At 37.1% G+C, this 17,699-nt stretch overlaps 1 protein-coding gene across 1 annotated transcript in view; it reads left to right on the top strand.

Annotated features, from left to right (window-relative positions):
- OCA2 (OCA2 melanosomal transmembrane protein) overlaps positions 1–17,699 on the top strand; it is a gene marked incomplete at its 5' end in the record, with an annotated part of 159,046 nt that overhangs the window by 65,760 nt on the left and 75,587 nt on the right. The window contains 4 exon segments of the mRNA XM_084225463.1: positions 2,027–2,159; positions 13,140–13,287; positions 14,728–14,785; positions 16,192–16,300. Of these exon segments, the coding sequence (XP_084081589.1) occupies positions 2,027–2,159; positions 13,140–13,287; positions 14,728–14,785; positions 16,192–16,300 (448 nt within the window).

Here is a 17,699-nt window from a genome sequence, read left to right as displayed (position 1 = left end):
TAATTTGATATATTTATATTTACATAGATTTATTGTCAATTTATTGTCAATGGTTTTCTTTAAGGAAATAAACATGGGGGATATGGAGTTTTATATACTTTGGGGGCTGGTCTCACAAACACTGAGCCTTTGCAGGAATCCTTTTTTTATTAATTTTTAAACTTCCTAGAGTTATGAATGTTGTTTTCATCCCTCATAGAAATGTCTCCTGTAGTTCTGAATCTTAACTTGATGCCCAGAGGCCAATCTCTGTAAAAACTGATTTGTAAAAACTGTCATACAGAGATGTCAGACACCTAAGTGGCTGACCTATTTTGTAGGCAAACTGAATGAAGGTACATTATTTTTCTTTGTGGTGTCACTTTTTTCTGTCCAATTCTTAAAATAATCTCATTCCAATTCCTGAAGAGTCTTCCTTCTGCTTTCATAAAAGCAGTGGCTGTAGCTAAGTTACAGCAAAAGGCCAGTGAATGGACAGGTAAAGTTTCACCTTTTAGTGTCTGCAGAGTAGAAGAGTCAAGGAATCTACTATTAAATAGCAAGTAGGGATGACATTACCTCAGGAAGCTTAAACCTGTATTTTAATAGGATCAAATTCAAATCCTAGGTCTGCATATTTATGGTTTGAGATTTATTTGACTGTCTGCAAGCTATGGATTTTTTTTGCCAAAGAGCACCAATCTTTATCTGGCTATGAAAGTTCTTTATGACTGTCATCAGTTTCTTGTGTTATGTGTCTTTTTATTATGCCCTGTGGTGCAATAGAGAAACTTTTTCTTCCTATTTTTGAACCGCAGACATTTCAACTAGGAAATTTCCACATAAATTCTTTTAGCATTTGACAATATAGAAGAACACACCTTTAAAGCTGTAAGTTCCCAACAGTCTTAACACAGTACCCAGTGGAGGTAGTATCAGCTGTTGCTGGTACTACAAGGGAAGCTGGTTTTAATGTGCATTGGAATTACCAAAGGACATACAGGAAACTCATAGTTAAAAATCAGGGTACAGTTGAGACATAGTGGTGTGTCACAGGGAGATCAACTAACTTTCCAGAGTCTCTGGGAAATCAGTGGGTGCTCTGAAAATTCAGCTGGGACAGCCTAGGCCATGTGGGGCTTGAGCCATGCTTTATTCCAGGTGTCACAGATCTGCTCTGCTGGGATCACCTGTTCAGACAGCCTCTGTTTTTTGGATAATACAATTCCCTCCTAACAGACCATTTGGATGTGATCCTCCTTGGAGCTTCGTGAGTAACTTCTTTTGGACAGGCTAGTCATGGCTGCTCCAGAAAAGTCCTGCCCAAAGGCTAACCCTGATCCACTACAATGTATGCAATATGGAAAAGTGTAATCACTCAACTGAAAGGGACCCTAGAAGTCATCTAGTCCAATGTCCTACTCGTAGCATGGCAAACTTCAAAGTTTCAGGACAAGCTGTCGCTGTTCATCCTTATTGCTTGAGAGCAATATGTTCAGCCTTTTAATATGTTCTGCTTAACCTTTCTTAAAACCCCTTCATTTAAAGGTTTAATTGAGCAAAATATAAAGAAATGTGTTTATTTATTAACCAAGAAAGACGAATAAACGCAATATTGGCATATAATAATTTTATTGTAGAAGAATGGTTCAAATAGAATTATTGTAAGCATTTCTGTTTTCCCCAGTTTAATACAAAATCTGGTAATTATAATTCAACTATTTCTGAGAATTTGAAATGAATTTAAGGTGATTTAAATGAGAAGTAAAAGTTAATGATTCAGTTTGGGTTTTTTACTGTACATTTCAGGAACAATAGGTGTGTTTCAGAGTAACTTGTAATGCAATGTTTTAGTTCCTTGAATTAAATTTTAACATGGCTTGTCTCATTGAAACAGATGAAATACAGCTGATACTGTACTTGGAACTTACTATATTGCTTTATATTTATTATTGATTGTTAACATACATAAAGTTGAATGCTTTTCTCTGTAGGTAAAATAGAAAATAAGTGATTTTTAATGTAGGTTTTTTTGGTTTTTTTTCAGGGATTGGATTTTGCAGCCTTCACAGGGCATATGTTTTTGGGTATCTGCCTTGTTGTTCTGGTCTCCTTTCCATTTCTCAGACTTCTTTACTGGAACAAAAAACTTTACAATAAGGAACCAAGTGAAATTGTTGGTAAGTGTGAGTGTGAAAAAAAGTTATAGTTGTTACACTCAGTATGTGCTAAATAGAAACTGAGTACTGCCTACTACAATGCTGTCTTCAGATGGAAGTGCCCACCCTCCTCACTATCTGAACAGTAATTTTTCAACTAGTAATTCATATTTTATTTTCAGTTGTACCATTTTCTGAATTTTACAAGTGGATGTTTTTTCTGGTGCTAAGACTGAGGTTTTGACATGAATTATTAAATATCTTAAAAAATTTGCAGGAATATTTTTCATTATTCATTACAGCCATAGGTATGAACATCAGGATGTTCCGTGTTGCAACAGATAATATCTGCTCAAGGTGCTGAGTTCACAGCCTAGATTTAGAAATATCCCAGGTTTGCCTTACAACAAACATGGTACACTGGTGTATTCCCTTGCTGATGGTTTTCTTCCATTGAATTTTTCAGCAATCTTTTGCTGCTCTGGGGTCAGTGAAAGACATTTCATCAAAGCAGAACTTTTCAAGTCCTCCCCAGCTTGTCTCTGTGACTCTTCCTACCCTAAATTTCCCTGGTGAATAATTTTACAATTCAGAAGAACTAAATCTATGTCTTTTTATGTCACTTACCTCAATAGTCTCTAGAAGTCTTCTTAAAGCTGTTTCAATGACTGTCGACTGTGTCAGTCCCTCTTTGTCTTCATGCTTTCTTCATGCCTTACAATTCAGTAATTTTGAAGTTTTTATCATTGTTCTAGGGCTTCTCTTTCAGCACTGAAATTTAATACTAACCCCCCCAAATGTTCCCAATTTCTTTGCAAGGTAACAAACACTTCAGTAAGTATAATATATTAGCAAGCTCTGTACAAAGGCAGTAGAGTATAACTATTTCTTCCCTGGGACTGATGCTTGTTTCACCTTTGGCTGCAGAAGACTTAAGATCCAGGCTTCCCCTGACCATCCAGCACATGTTTTAACGTGCTGTAGGGTGTCTCCCAACCTGTGTGTGTGGCATCTGTTTATCATGGAGAGGACAACTTCTGATACTGTTGATAAATCTTGGCGTCATTTGTTATCTGTGAGGAAAGATAAGTGTTTTTCAAGACTAATGGAGCTGTCTATGCTAGAAGAGATATATTGCAGGCCTTAAAAGTTTACTTTTCTCTTTTAAGGAGACTCCAAGGTGACTAACTATGGCAGAGACTTTCATGATAGGTATCTCATTTAGGCAAAATGAATAGTACCTGTAGGGCCCTGCCTTGTTCCAGGGGAAATTTGCTTTAGGATTATGGTTTTATTAAAAGCCAGAAGTGACAGGCCTCTCCTCAGTAGATTATACCATGTGTCTTGAATCTCATCTGATAGAAAAGTCAGAGAAGAAATTTCCCTGCTTAGGAAGATCTTCTGAAGACTTTTGGTTTTGACTTCGATGTCTATTCAGCACAAGATGCACTCTGTATTGCTATTCTTTCCCAGAATTTAGATCAAAATTATTTTTGAGTTGTTATAGATATTATATTGACTAAGTGTTTTCTGAGACACTTTAAGGAGAATTTCTCTTTCTCCTATATATCTGTCTGGTATGAGGCAGGCATTTTCATTTTAAAACTGCTGAGGCTTTCTGCACCCTTAGAGGTCTTATTCAGCGAGCAAGAGAAATAAAGAAATTAACTCAGACCCTAAATTAGATTCTCAGATTCTTTCCCTGTGATCCTACAAAGTATGATTTTTCAAAAAGCCATCAAGAAAATTTATCCTCACAAAATTTATCCTTTGACCCCAATGTAAGAGCAATATTTTATAAATATATGTTTTAAAACATGGAATTGCCACTTTTTCCCTTTTGGCTATAAATTTTTTTAGCGTAAATTTTGGATTTTTAAGAAATAAAGTACATATGAAAATTTTTCAAATTAATCTGAATAGTACTTATTCTGAATAGTGTTTATTCACTGACATCATACTATTTTTTCCAGTGAAACACTGGTGAGCATATTTCCTTCAATCAATTTCTTGGTAATCCTTGTTGCTTGCACCTTAGTCTGTTCAGATCTAGCAGTCTCCTAATCAGTATGCCATGTGTTCTCATAATCAGCTGCTTGCCCTTTGCTGCAAACCTAATCAGGAGCTGTTCAATTAGAGCAAATGCTGAAGAGCCACTCTTTCCATTGAAAATTTCTGTGAGAGAGGAAGAGAAAGAAAGAGACCAATACAGCTCCATTAGGAGATAGCTGTCATGGTTTGGATTTGCAGAATGGCCTCCAAGGTGCTTCCAGGGAGTCCTTTCATCTCCAGTTGAAATGGTTCTGTGATAACTTCAAATGGCTTGTTTGAAGCAGCTGTTTTAATCAACTAAATACCAGTCTTTCCTCACCTTGCCCTCAATTAGCAATTAAACAAGTTATGTGAGATTTAATTGCTATATTATTCTCCCCAGATTATTTTTTTATCCCTATGCACCATTTGCTTTAAGCTTTTTTCTGCTGCTTTAGGATACACAGATCATTAAAAAGGATTAGTGTGAATTTTAAAAACAGACAATGCTCTTATTATGAAGATACATTTTTATCTTAATTCCAACACTATATGTTACCAGTGTTTTTAATCTGTTGCCTTTCAGACTGATTTGCAGCACCTCTGCTGTGGTAAAAATACCTGTTCTTTCCGCAGGAACCACTGTCTACTTGGGCTGACTTTAAGCAGGGTAGCTAACAAAAAAAAAAAAAAGACTCTGAAGAACTCATCCATGACAGAGAAAATCTAATGTTCTTTAAGAATGAAGGGGTTTTTGAGGACTTTTTTGAGCATGTCTTTTAGCTGATAAACCTGCTCCTTCTTCTCTGTGATGCAGCAAAAGATGCTAGGGCTAGAAGAGTAAGCTGGGGCGGTTTGAAAAGTTTGTATGTATCTACACTTTAACAAAAGAACGAGTAAGGGAAATAATATCTGAGTGCAAGAGGAATTAAATTTACTGTTTCAACTGCCACTCTGAAAACATGAAACCAAAGTTTTTTCTTCCTTTAAGGGTTAAGAATACATTATTTACTTCCTGGGAAGTGTAACAATACATTATTATGTCTCAGCTGTCAAGCTGTGGAGACGAGGACCTCAGTGTATGGCAAGGTTGCTATCCCCAGGAGAGTGAGTGGCACATGTTCTGGTGACAAATATTATTATACTGGCCATTTTTGCCAGGGAGGAAGAGCTTTCTCCTAACACATCTTTGGGACCAGCTCCCCATTTCTACTTTGTTGCTTTCTCTTTTTTTCCAACTTTTTCACTGGCTGAAGGACATCCAGCCTTTAAGCGGGAGTGGTAATAGCAAGAGAGGGGAGAGCATGTTATTCCCTCTGGTGTAACTCACTGTCTGCAGCAGCTGGGAAAATACTGATGGAAGCATGAGAGTCAGCATGTAAAGCTGACAACAGAAGGGATTAATTAATCATAGTCATATGTAAAGTGCTTAATGTGTGAAAAATACAGAGCTGTTCCCCACAATGGGAAATGCGGTAACCAGATGAGTGAGCAAATATGTTTCTTTCTTCCATGTGTAGCTCTACAGATGTTCTCAAAGGAAGAAAAGGGAGAGGAGGAGGGAAAGAATCACTGTGATGACTTGCAAGAAAACGACAATACTTATGCCAGACACTTTGAAATACAAAAAGCTGACATAAAATAATAGTTATGTCTAGGGCCACAAGGACACTGCAGGGGCACAGAGGGCACCCAGGATAAGGTGTTGTGTGACATCAGTATGTGTGCTGCTCAGGGTCAAAGAACAGTCTTTAGTCGTATTTTGGCTAGTAACATATTTGTAACTTCAGGAACCATTTCTTGCTAGAATCAGTGATGTAGCTGAATTGAGTAAATTGACAGATCTCTGTCCTGAGGTGCATCTGTGTAGGTATTTTACAAACTGCCAGTAAAGCACAGTTGGTATTTAATGTGATGTTGGAAGTAGTGGCCAGTCCTCACTTGGAAGCTGGTTCAAGTGAGGAAAGTAGCAAGCAGTTTATGAAGACAGTAATGTCCAAAGAAAGGAATATTTCAATATATTTTCAAGAATTCAGCTTTAAGCTCAGTCTGAATGGAAATTTTGCAATATGCACTGCACGCTACTGTCCTCACCTAAGATGCTAATTTCATTGGATTTTATGGGAATATTTTTAAATCTTGAGGACCAATGTGGACAGTAAAATGTGTGTTGTTTTTTTTTTTTTTGGTGTGGTCTCTTTTTCTCTCTTCTCTGCAATCCAGTTATAGATATTAATGCCAAATAGTGAATAGTTAACATTCTAACTCTCCTACTGTGACTGTTAGCATGCTGAACTAAAAGGTGCAGCTTTATTTATGAATGCTCTTAGTATCTAAGATAATATCTTTCCAGTACATATTGTGTCTTTTATTTGAAAGAACAGTAGGACTTTCAGTCTCAAACAAACTAGGTAGTTTTAATGTCCCTTCAGACACTGTGTTTAGTCCTTTTTGGATAATATATCAGGATCTACCAGGGCCATGGCTTTATGTTTGAAAATGCAAATCAAAAGCTGTCTTTTATTATTGCACCTTCAACAACTCTCTTGATGATCAGGAATGAAAAGAAGTACAGCTATTTACTTGCACAGATTGAAGGTTTCTGTATTTTTAAACACTTTCAATAATTTTATGCTTTAATTCCTGTATATGTCCTTTGAACTGCTTTAGAATTGAGAGAGTATTCCCCTTGGAAAAAGAAAAACATTGATCTGCCTCTTCTTGTCTTCAGATGATAAAAATAGTACTCTGACATTGCAAAACAAGGAGAATATGACAAGCTCATATTATTTGCTTAGTGCATCAATAATGTAGCCATCACAAGAAGGCAGCTGTAATATTACTTTACCTGTTTTATGCAGAAAGAAGGTATAATATAGTGTCATTCTGAATCAATAGAGCAGCACCTCACAATTTATTATACTCATTTTGCATGGAAGGAATGAGCACTGGAAAATCACTGATGGGAGGGAAAAACTTAGTGCTAGCTCCTGTTTCTTTTACAGCCTCTGTGTGTCTCTGTTTTCGTATCCAGACCTCAGCTGTGAAAGGATTTTATAGGTATACAGTGGTTGGCAAAGCATGGCCTTTCCATTAACAGTGTTTGGGTGAAGCTATGACAAAGGTTTTCACTTTCATGGCTCTAAAGATCTGAAGGTCTTCCTAATAAACGGAGCTTTAAACAACTGTTTAGTTCTGTGTAACACATCATCTGTGTTTATTTGCTGCAGAAAGCTTTCACTGGGATGGTGTTTCAAATACAAGTGTCAACTTGACAGACTTTTAATTGCTCTGCTATTTTCATTTATCAAAGTGTGTTCAATGTATTAGTCACCTTTTTTACTTCTAAGCCATTGATAAAAGTTATGGTTAGTCTGAAGTAGGCTGCATTGTTTTGCCCATCATCTTGTCCTGTTATAAGCATTAGAAGAGGCATTATCTTTTGAAATACTCCAAAAGACTGTTGTCCTCTTAAGGCTTTACCTTTTTATGTTTCTTGGGAATACCATCTCTAAGTAGTGGCTTGTGGCACTTTTTCTTGTATTGAAAGGGCATCAGCAGTAGTTACATTTTGTGCTAAATGTTTTGGGATTGAAATGCATCTAGCTGTGTTTGAGCAAAGTACAGTGAATTTAAGAGAGTTTGTTTTTTTCTAAGGGAGACTTGTAGTTTAATGGAAGACATCAGCAAAATTGGCTTTCATTGGCATGTCTGCCAGTGTGAATGAAAACTATTTGATGGTAAGCTGGAGTTATTTTTCTAGATTTCACACCTTAGAAAAATTTCCTGAAACAAACTAAAGTAGAATTTTAGATAAATGCATACTCAAAATACTTGACTCTTGACTTCCTTGTCCCATTCTCAGTGTAAAGGAATGAAGAATTTTAAGCACATTAAGCAAGTACTAACGAGCATGCGGAGAACCTAAATACATTCAGATTTCTGCTTTTAAAAGATGGGGAATTGCCGTAGAGGAAAGTGAGGGCAAACCCACAAGCAGTAAAATAAGTTTGTGTCTCTAAAGTCTGACTTACCCAGAGATGAGAACAGAGCCCATGTTACCTGAGAGAGAAATGTCCAACTTGTCATTCAGGAACAAGCCAGTTGGAGGTTAATGTACATCTTTATCAACCATCCTGAAATGTAACGAGAACTCTAACTCACTTTAATATCTGTTGGTTACTCCATCTGAGTCCTATGTGACCAGCATACACATATTAAATTGACTATTCCCATGTAAAATCAGGTCAGGCTTGTAATGTTGTAGATTCTTTAATGGGTCTGCTGCAGCCTGCTCCAGCTTGCTTGGAAGACAACTGCAGGTGAGTAATTTAGGTGTTTGAAATTATGAGCTTTGTGTTTTTCTGCCCAGGCTCCAGCTGCTCTGCTGCAGGATGAGGATGCCCTGTAATTCCTATGTGATGGATGCAATCCCATGCTGGGTAGCTGAGCTGGCATTAGGTGCCTTTATGACCAAATGGGGCCTCAGATGTCACGCTGAGTTGAAAAGCTTATATAAATTCTCTGTACTGCTTTATGCAGCATTGTGCACATTTCTTGTGTTCCTTTGCCTGTTTTTAGCTGAATAAGGCAAAACATGTTTTGATGTAGTTTTGAAGACCCTGCAATATTTATACCTATGCTTACCTTTATCAACATTGACCAACTGCACTATTCAAAGGAATAAAACCAAGAATATTGCAGGGTGGTTTTTTTGTTTGTTTGTTTTGGGTTTTTTGTTGTTTTTTCTAGATTTAGATCCTCATGCTTGTGTCCTGTTGGGGTGTGCTGCCTCTAGGAGAGAGGCATAAGTGTTTGAGCTGGAATGTCCCTCAAGGTGAATTTTTTCTACTTATTGGTTTCAAATTTTGGTTTAGTTTCTGCACTTACAAAATGGAGATGACACCATCTAATAACGCTTAGAAGATTGGCTACATAATATGAGGGGTTTAAAAATTACTAAAAGTTATAGATATTACTATTACTAGTTAAGCTAGAATTTATGATACCTAATTTGCTTTACCATTATCATTTAAACAGAAATATTATCATTCTGAGAATCTGGCTATGAAAAACAATTGCTTTACTGAAAATAGTTAAGCTACAGTAACATGTGGAGAAAAAAACTAACCAAATATTCAGTTGAGCATACTTTGAATGCTGTTAGATGCAGCCCAGCAGTGCAAACTTGTGTTGCTTGCAAAAAGATAGTTTATGTAGTTAGTGCATGTGCAAGTTGAAAATTGTCATTTAATGTTAATTCTTATCATCTCATCAAGGCTGGTCATGCTCTTCTGAGTATCTTCAATTAACCAAACTGGCCTTTTAAGATTCTGAGACTGGGAATTAATTACACTCAGTTTTTGAGGATGTCTTCTTTGTTATTGGCAGCTGGATGGGAGGGAATGTGTGATTACTCAAGTGAAAATCAATCTGACTATTAATTGTCAGACTGCAGAAATAATATGCAGTTTTCAAATGAATATTTTCTAAAATGAAGAAATTTTATCTAAACTGTAGCAGTCTGGGTCAGCAGATGAAATTTCGTTAAACTCAGTGGGTCCAGGATGTAATGTTTGTGGTTTCCAGGGCAAATATGATCAATAACAAAGTCAGAACAGGTTAGCAGCATAGGGTTTACATGTTTGAGGAGCCTTTATTTGATCCTATAACTAAGCCAAAAATTAATATTTTCTTGTTAGAAACAGAGTTTTTTCTATTTTCTCATTGGAAATAATAATGCAAGTACATTGCTGTTGTGCCTTGTGGGCTTTATGAATGTATGGCATTCACAAAGATTTTAGTTATCATAATGAGCTGAATTCTCTGACTGAGCTGAGCTGCAGCCCTCCTGTCTTTTTGTGCTCCAGATCACTGCATACTAAACAGCTTTGCTTCTATCACTTTGGCTACTGGTGCTATGGTTGCAGTCAAATGTTAATTTAGCTGCTTTAATGAGAAGCTGCCATGCTACAGACTCACCATGTCAGTGACTGGCAGCAGACCTGACAGTGGTAGGTTACATTGGATAGGAGGCTGACCCACCATAAAGCTAACCCTGCAAAACCCCTGCAGATTGGGCTGGACAAGTGAGTGGAGAGAGCTCACTCTGGTGTAATATAACCATTAGATCTCATCTGAGGGGGGCACAGGAACTACTTATGGACTCAAAGAAACAGAGTGTGAGACTATCCTGGGATTCTAGTCAGTGGCAGCCAAATTCTGGCCTTGTGCTGTCTTGGCCATAATGTCAAAGTGATTGATAAGACTCTGTGGTTGCATTAAGCCCCTGTCCATGTGTAGCACAGTATATCATAATATATCAGATGGTCCCAGTCTCTGGGGGTTGCTGCCTAAATGGTTTTGCAGTTCTGAAATGAGAGAAGCATAGCAAGGCCTGAAGGACTTTGGCCATGTTAATTGTTGTTGCTGACTTCAAGGTTCTGTATTATTTTTCCTTCAAAGAAAGCACTACTTCTAATAAATACATATCACCTGATGCCACGATGGGCTATAAGAGGGTTCATGAAAGAGTAGTAGGAGAAGCATTCTGTGGGATGACCTAGAAAACCTCTGCACAAATCATTACTGCAAGAGAAGTTGTAACAGTTCTGATTTTCCAAGTACAGTTTGCTCTGAAGTTAACTCCACACAGGTCAGATGTTCACATCCTTGGGAGGTTTGGAAAAGCAATGACTGAAAAATCAAGCATGCAGTTGCTGTTCATAAAGGCACAATCAAAGCCATGTGAAGACACACATATATTTTTTAACACAGATCACAAAGCACCAGTCCAACTTCACTCAACCTGGAGATTAGCCCCAGGGCATTTCAGATGTGGAACAGGAATCTGCAACACGAGTCATGCTGCTTTCCACTCTGTGGATTTGTTTGTGGCACAGATACAGGGATGATAGCTGCCTCTTTCTGAAGGAGAGAATATAGAGATTCTCTGTATGAAAATAACTGTGGAGTACTTGCATGTCATTTTGGTGGTGCATGATTCAACTTCCCTCTATCAGCTAAACCTTTGGTGAAATTTCACTTGGAAAAGATGGGGAGAAATGCAGGATGAACAGATGTCATCAGAAAAGTTGTTGCAGAAAAGACAAACTGTAGGGAAGTAGAACTGCAAACTGGTTGCTCATGCTTCATGAGCCTTTGCCAGAGAAAAAGACAAAACACACTCTTTCCCTTGGACTGATGACAGTTTCAAAGCTGTAGTCATATTCACTCAAAAATCATATAAGAATGAAGTACAGAAAAGCCTTTTTTTCCCCCTCTGTGAGTGGAAAATTACTGCTGTTATTCTGTGTGTGTCACAAATGTTGATGCAAAAAATAAATGATGTGGATCCTTTGATAAGCATGTGGATCCTTTGATAAGCAAGACCTATCTGTACTGTAATATAATTTTGTTCCAGATTATGCTTCTGGCAAGAACCACCAGATATATTACAAAGGAAAGTGGTTGATTTGGCATATTTTTGAAATCTGTGGTTGAGGTATAAACTGTTTTTTGACAGTGTGAATTTGTATTTGTGGTCTTACACTGTAAAATTTAGGCAAGAATTACCACTTTGACAGATGTGTGCTGATCTATAGACACAAACCATACAGGGTGTATGTCAATTGCTGTTCACATCCCTTTCTTCAGTGTCAACCAGTCAGACTCTGGACACATTTTTGTTATTAAATGTTTGAGTTTTGTTGAGTCTAATTCCTTCTCATGGTCAATCTTTATAAGATTCACTCTGCATTATCATTATGAATAATTGTAAAGGAAATTGGGGAATTGAACATCTTTGAAAGCAGATATCATCACCCTCTAGAGGGTTACAGCATAAGTGTTAACATCACTGTCTACATCAAAATGTGTATACATTTTTCTTATGTAACTAAATATTTTTGTTTAAATAATTCTTATTGCTTGTTTACATGATGTAAAGAGTACACATCCATTTTCAGAACAAGAGCAACTTGCTGATTGAACAGGAATCTTAAAATATAAAACCTTGGATTCTTGACATATTATCTTCAATGACATGAAATTTGAGTGGAACAGAAGAGAAGGGCAAGGAAACATCCCATTGTTTCAACAAGAAACATTTGCACAGACAGTTACTGAATGAATATTCTGATTTTATTTCTGTAGTGGTTTCCTGTAAAATTCAAAGGGTTTTTTGGCATGCCCAGTTTTACATCCTTCTTGAGGAGGAACACATGTTTTTTGGTCATTCTCCAAGGCCTCAATGGTACAGGGAAAAAAATAATTTAAAAGGATTGAAATTTCTGAGTAGATTCTAGAGTCTGGCTTTGAAATGTTACTCAGTCTGTCTGAATTTACACAGGATCAGATATCATCCAGGTCAGCAGGAAACTGATGGTTGCTGTGTTTACACATATTTTCAGTGCCTAAGAATTAAATCCTCTTAGGAAATCTTTAAAATACTATTGAATGTTTTTCCATATAACAGCGCCAAATTTCACTTTTGCCTTACATAGATAAAATTGCTTGTATGAACACAGAGTGGATGGAAACATGCTGTCTGTTTTGAATACTGTGAAGGAGCATTTGCTGTAATTCCTGACTACACAGGGAACTGGTTTCTCTTAGCAGTATAATAATGTATACTAACAGTTTGTTTTCTGTTGAAAAATGAACGGGCTAAAATTTTAGCCCTTAAGCTTGTTGAAGATGTTTGCAAGCATTTGAAGACAGTACTTCTTTTTCTTTGAAAAAAGACTTTGTGGTTCATTTATTTTAAATTTTGGAAAATTTCTATTTATTTTTTGTTCACTTGAGCTCTGCAAAATGAATGACAAAAGCAGCTTCCTGAGTGGAAATGTGTTGGGAAACCATGCCAATAACTTTAACAGCTTTGAGTCCAGAGCACATTACACGTATTTTACCCATCTCTGGTTTCGTACGTGTTGAACTTCACATTGATGCAATTTTGCTTCTTTTCAGAGCTGAAACACGAAATCTATGTTTGGAGGCTGACAGCTCAGCGCATCAACCCAGCCAGCAGAGAGGAGACTGCTGTGAAATGCCTCTTGATGCAGAAAGTGCTGACTCTGGAGATGCTCCTGAGGAAGAAGCTGAGGACGTTTCATAGGTAAGCAAGAACCAGCGTGTCCTATCTCCCATTTCAGGGATCTTCACTGGAACAAGACCTGCATTCCTAGCTCCATCTTGATGAGATAGATGCTTGGACAGATAGGAACAGCCACTCTCAGCCTCAGTAAAACAAACTATTTTAAGACAAAACTGATGTGTAAGGCCTGGAAAATATATTTGGCAATATGGCCCAAAATTAAAGGCCTAGAAATTTCAGGCAGCTTTTGGTTTAAAAAGATCACAAATATATAAGTACACTTTTCCTTACAGTTGTGGCTTCAGCACAGTAAGATGCTGGAGTTTCTTTTTTTCTTACTGAAAATTTCAAATTCTCTTCAGTGAATGGGTGAGTTTGAAAAGCATTTCACCAGTGAATTGCTGTGTTTTACAATTATTTCATAATCAAAATTTCAGTGTGAACCTGAGTGCAGACACATTTTTATGTATAGAAAAGAAGTTTACATAAACTATGACAAAAAGAATAATGACCTTGTTTTGTTTAGAGTCTAGTAAAAACAGAAGTTATGCCATGGAATCTGATGATTGAGAATAGCAGTGATAAATATTTTGGATGCTAATTGCCTAAAGTAAAATTGGAATAATTAATTCTAATTAATAACCTTGTTAAAGAATTTGAGAAAGAAAATGTAAATATGATTTCTTGAACTATTCCAATAATAAGATTGTTTACATAATTTTTGATGATATTGTGTATTTTGAATTGAGTGAGAGTATTCATACTTCAAGACAAATAAAACTGTTAAAATCGCCTCCTTTTCAAAAGATTTGAAGATTCTCAGAGTTTATGATATTCTAAAGAGGACCCTACTGACTTACAAATAAAAATGGTATATTTAATCTTGAAAATCAGGATTCCTCCAGCACAGCACATTTACAGCAATGTAAAAATTCATTAGCATTAGCAACAGAGCTCCTGAACTGCAAAGCCCAAGGCTTTTTGCTGGAGGCCTGACTGCACTGATAACACGGCGAAGTTATTTGGATCTTAAAAACTTCATTATAAAATGCAAATGTGAAACATATGTGTTCTGACTTTCTGATGTTAGTACATAACCCTTGTTTTATCACAGTGGGACACACACACCAGCTCCTGAGACTGTTAAGGGAGCTACACATTGCAGATAGCCAGATCCTATACTGAGATCTATACCCTGGAGTCCAGCTCCTTCTCAGCCTGTGGCTTTCTTCCTGGACAGAAGGGTTTGTGTACTAGTGAAGTTGTTACAAAAGTGGAGTCCTAAGTGAATGCTCGTGGGAATTTTGCTGCTGGATGTAAGAAGGCCATGACTCCTTTGTGGTATGGGTTACTCCACACAGGGAAAGAGGTGATCTATATGTGATGAGAGGGATTTATTCCAACACTTTTGGCAGAACTCTGATTTCACTCTGGAAAAAAGTAGGTGTCATTTTCTTTCAGACAAATTTCACAAGAAGATAAAAACTGGGAAACAAATATCCAGGAACTTCAGAAAAAAGTAAGTAGATGCCATTTTTTTTTCCAGTATTCATGTAAAAGAAGCTATGCCTTAAGAGAGAGATAGTGCTTTAAATCTAATGGAAATTTATTAGCTCTCCTGATAGCTGAAAAGTTAGCAGCCAGGGTGGTTGACTTCTTGGTCAGACAAGGTTACTGAACCACATGGTGAGGTTTTGTTAAGTTTTGTACTTTTGTTCCTTAGAAAACTATAACTTAAAGAATGAAGTAATGGTTTAGCAGTGTTTTCTCAAATTTCTAATCCATAGCCAGAAAGGCTCAGGAGATGTCAATAAATTGTTTGTAGCCATGATGAATGATAATAGAGTACACTCCTAATGTACCCAATGCTGACTCTAATTTAATGCATTTTGGTGACACTACTGCTTTTATCATTCAAGCAGGGATAAACCACTTGGTAAATCCTGTTCTCTTAGCTGTGCACACACTAGCACTGCTTAAGTCTTTATGCTGAAGCTGAGAAGATGGAAACTCTGTAGTGGGATTAATGTCTCCTAAATTTAATTATCTAAGTGTCACAATCTCTCCACCTCACTGGCATCACTAATGAATCAGGCGTATGTCTGAGAGCTCAAGTCCTTGACTGGATTCCTTAGGGTGCAAGTCCCTGGAGACTGGGAGAACACTGTCCTAGGTGTCGCACTAAACCAGACCAAACCCTACAGATTTTCTTTACACCTGTTTCAAGGCATTGCATAAGAGACAGACTTTTTAAAGAACAGAGACTTTCTTGTATTTTAGTACAGCTTTAAACTACGTGAAACAAGAGATGAACTCGGTCTGGGAGACAGTGTTTCCCTGGAGTGGTGGTGAAAGCAGAGACACGACGGAAAGCACTGGGTGTGAGGACTGAGGGTGCAAAGAGGTTGGCACAATGAAGAGGAGCTGGGCATGGAGGTGTACAAGCTCTGTAGAGATGAAGGGCTTGGCAATTATGTGAGAGTTATACAGGAGGTGTGAAAAATTTGACCTCTAGAGTAGTTTGTAGATTTTCAAAGCACACCTGGAAAAAGGGGTGATTTTGTCCCAGATCACAAAACCACAGAGTGCTCAGAATGCCCTCTTTGGTAGGAGTTGCATTTCAATCCTACTTCACCCTCTGGACTGAAGTTGTAGAGGGGGTGCCTGAGTGCAGCTGAATGTATGCAGCAGGTGCTAGATACTCATATCTCTTAAAGCCTGTTGGACCACATATTCATGTTTTTTTAATAGGTATGCATAAGATGCACTATAAAAACTATTCAGGTAGTTCTGTCTTTTATGCTGAAAAGGAATATACAATACAGAACAGCAGTTTGCACTTCACACATGCTTTTCTGGATTCTGCATAATAAATAGCTTCTCCTCTAATACAATTACTAATTTTATTTTCTTGTCTGTCTCCAGCACAGAATAACAGACAAAATCCTGCTCATCAAGTGTCTGACAGTGCTGGGATGTGTTATTCTTATGTTTTTTCTCAACTCATTTGTTCCAGGCATCTACCTAGATCTTGGTAAGTTTCCTAGTTTTGTTCTAAGTAAAATAAGCAACCTCCCAGAAAAAAAGGCAGCCATATCTTTCTGAGTATCCATCTTTTCAGAAAACCATTTTTCATATGTTTCAGTCCTCATAATTTTGCCAGGTTAAGCAGCAATTTCTCTGCTTCTCAGGTTTTAGAAATTCAGTCATGTCCCAGTTACTCCAGGAGGAGTAACAGAGAGTGCTCATGACTTCATTTTCTGGATTTCCAATACTAATGAGCTGGCTAAACATTACAGAATGAGCAAATTTGACCTTGGCATCCTTTGCACTGTGTGAGTGAATGACCAAGATGCATCAGGGAGATCAGAAGATAATCACTCCATGGGAGAACAAAGAAGCAGTTTGGCATCATTTCCTAAGTATATAAAGCTCTTTGTACAATTTACAGTCTCCATTACTTTATCACCATAATAATTCATTTCCAAAAATAAAAGCTGGAGGATGCTGTATGTGGGTGAAATGAAAGTAGCTCTGTGTGTACTTTCTATATATAAATCTATATGTGGAGGTTTTTATACAGGTAGTTGTACATCTCCATGACGAAAAAAACTCCACATAACCTGAAAACAAAACCATATCTTAGTCATAAATAGTGAAATCACCAGTCATATAACCTACCTATGCATTGACCAATAAAAAATGAAATTTTTTTTTTGGCTTCTGAGCTCTTTAAGATTATGGAATTTCAAATACATTTTTTTCATGCAATCAGAATTTACACACTATATACTTCTATCTCAGTGGCTGAAAGATGGAGCAGTCTTGAAGAGGAATAGCTCATAATGAATAAATCAATAATCATATACACAGATATTACATTGACATTCATTTTTACTGTGCAAAATATAGAGCCAGTTATAGCCCTACAGTGGTGATCAGGTTGTAAGCAAGACCTTCCCTATCTGCTGCTGACAGACTATTTGCCATGCAAATGGGCAATTTCAGCCCATGAAGATTACTGTCAAGAAGTTAAAAGGTAAACTGCTGTATTATAACAGAAAAATATTCTACATTAATAAGGTCTGGGAAAATGCAGAAACTGAAAATATTTGAATGCGTTTGAAGTCACGGCCGCTGAAAACATAAGAAAGGCCTTCGTATTGACAATTTAAGAAATCAATTTACACTCTTACTTTTGTGTCTCAGATAAGTGGCACTGAACCATGCAGAACTTCTTGAATTAAGCTAAAGAGCTCTAAATGTTTTTGAAAAGCCAGACAGTCTGAAGACTAAACAGCACTAGTTGTGTATGGTCCTGGAGAGGAATTTTTTTCAAAACTGCAAAGGAGTTGGAGTCGATGCTAGAGGAAACATAGTAACTATTGATCTTTTGTGTTTGTCCTGCTTTATGCCAGTAAAATAAATGAAAA

Source organism: Fringilla coelebs (genome assembly GCF_963513975.1).
Source record: "Fringilla coelebs genome assembly, chromosome: 2".
Lineage (NCBI taxonomy): Eukaryota > Metazoa > Chordata > Aves > Passeriformes > Fringillidae > Fringilla > Fringilla coelebs.
This window is presented reverse-complemented; position numbering and strand designations above follow the sequence as displayed.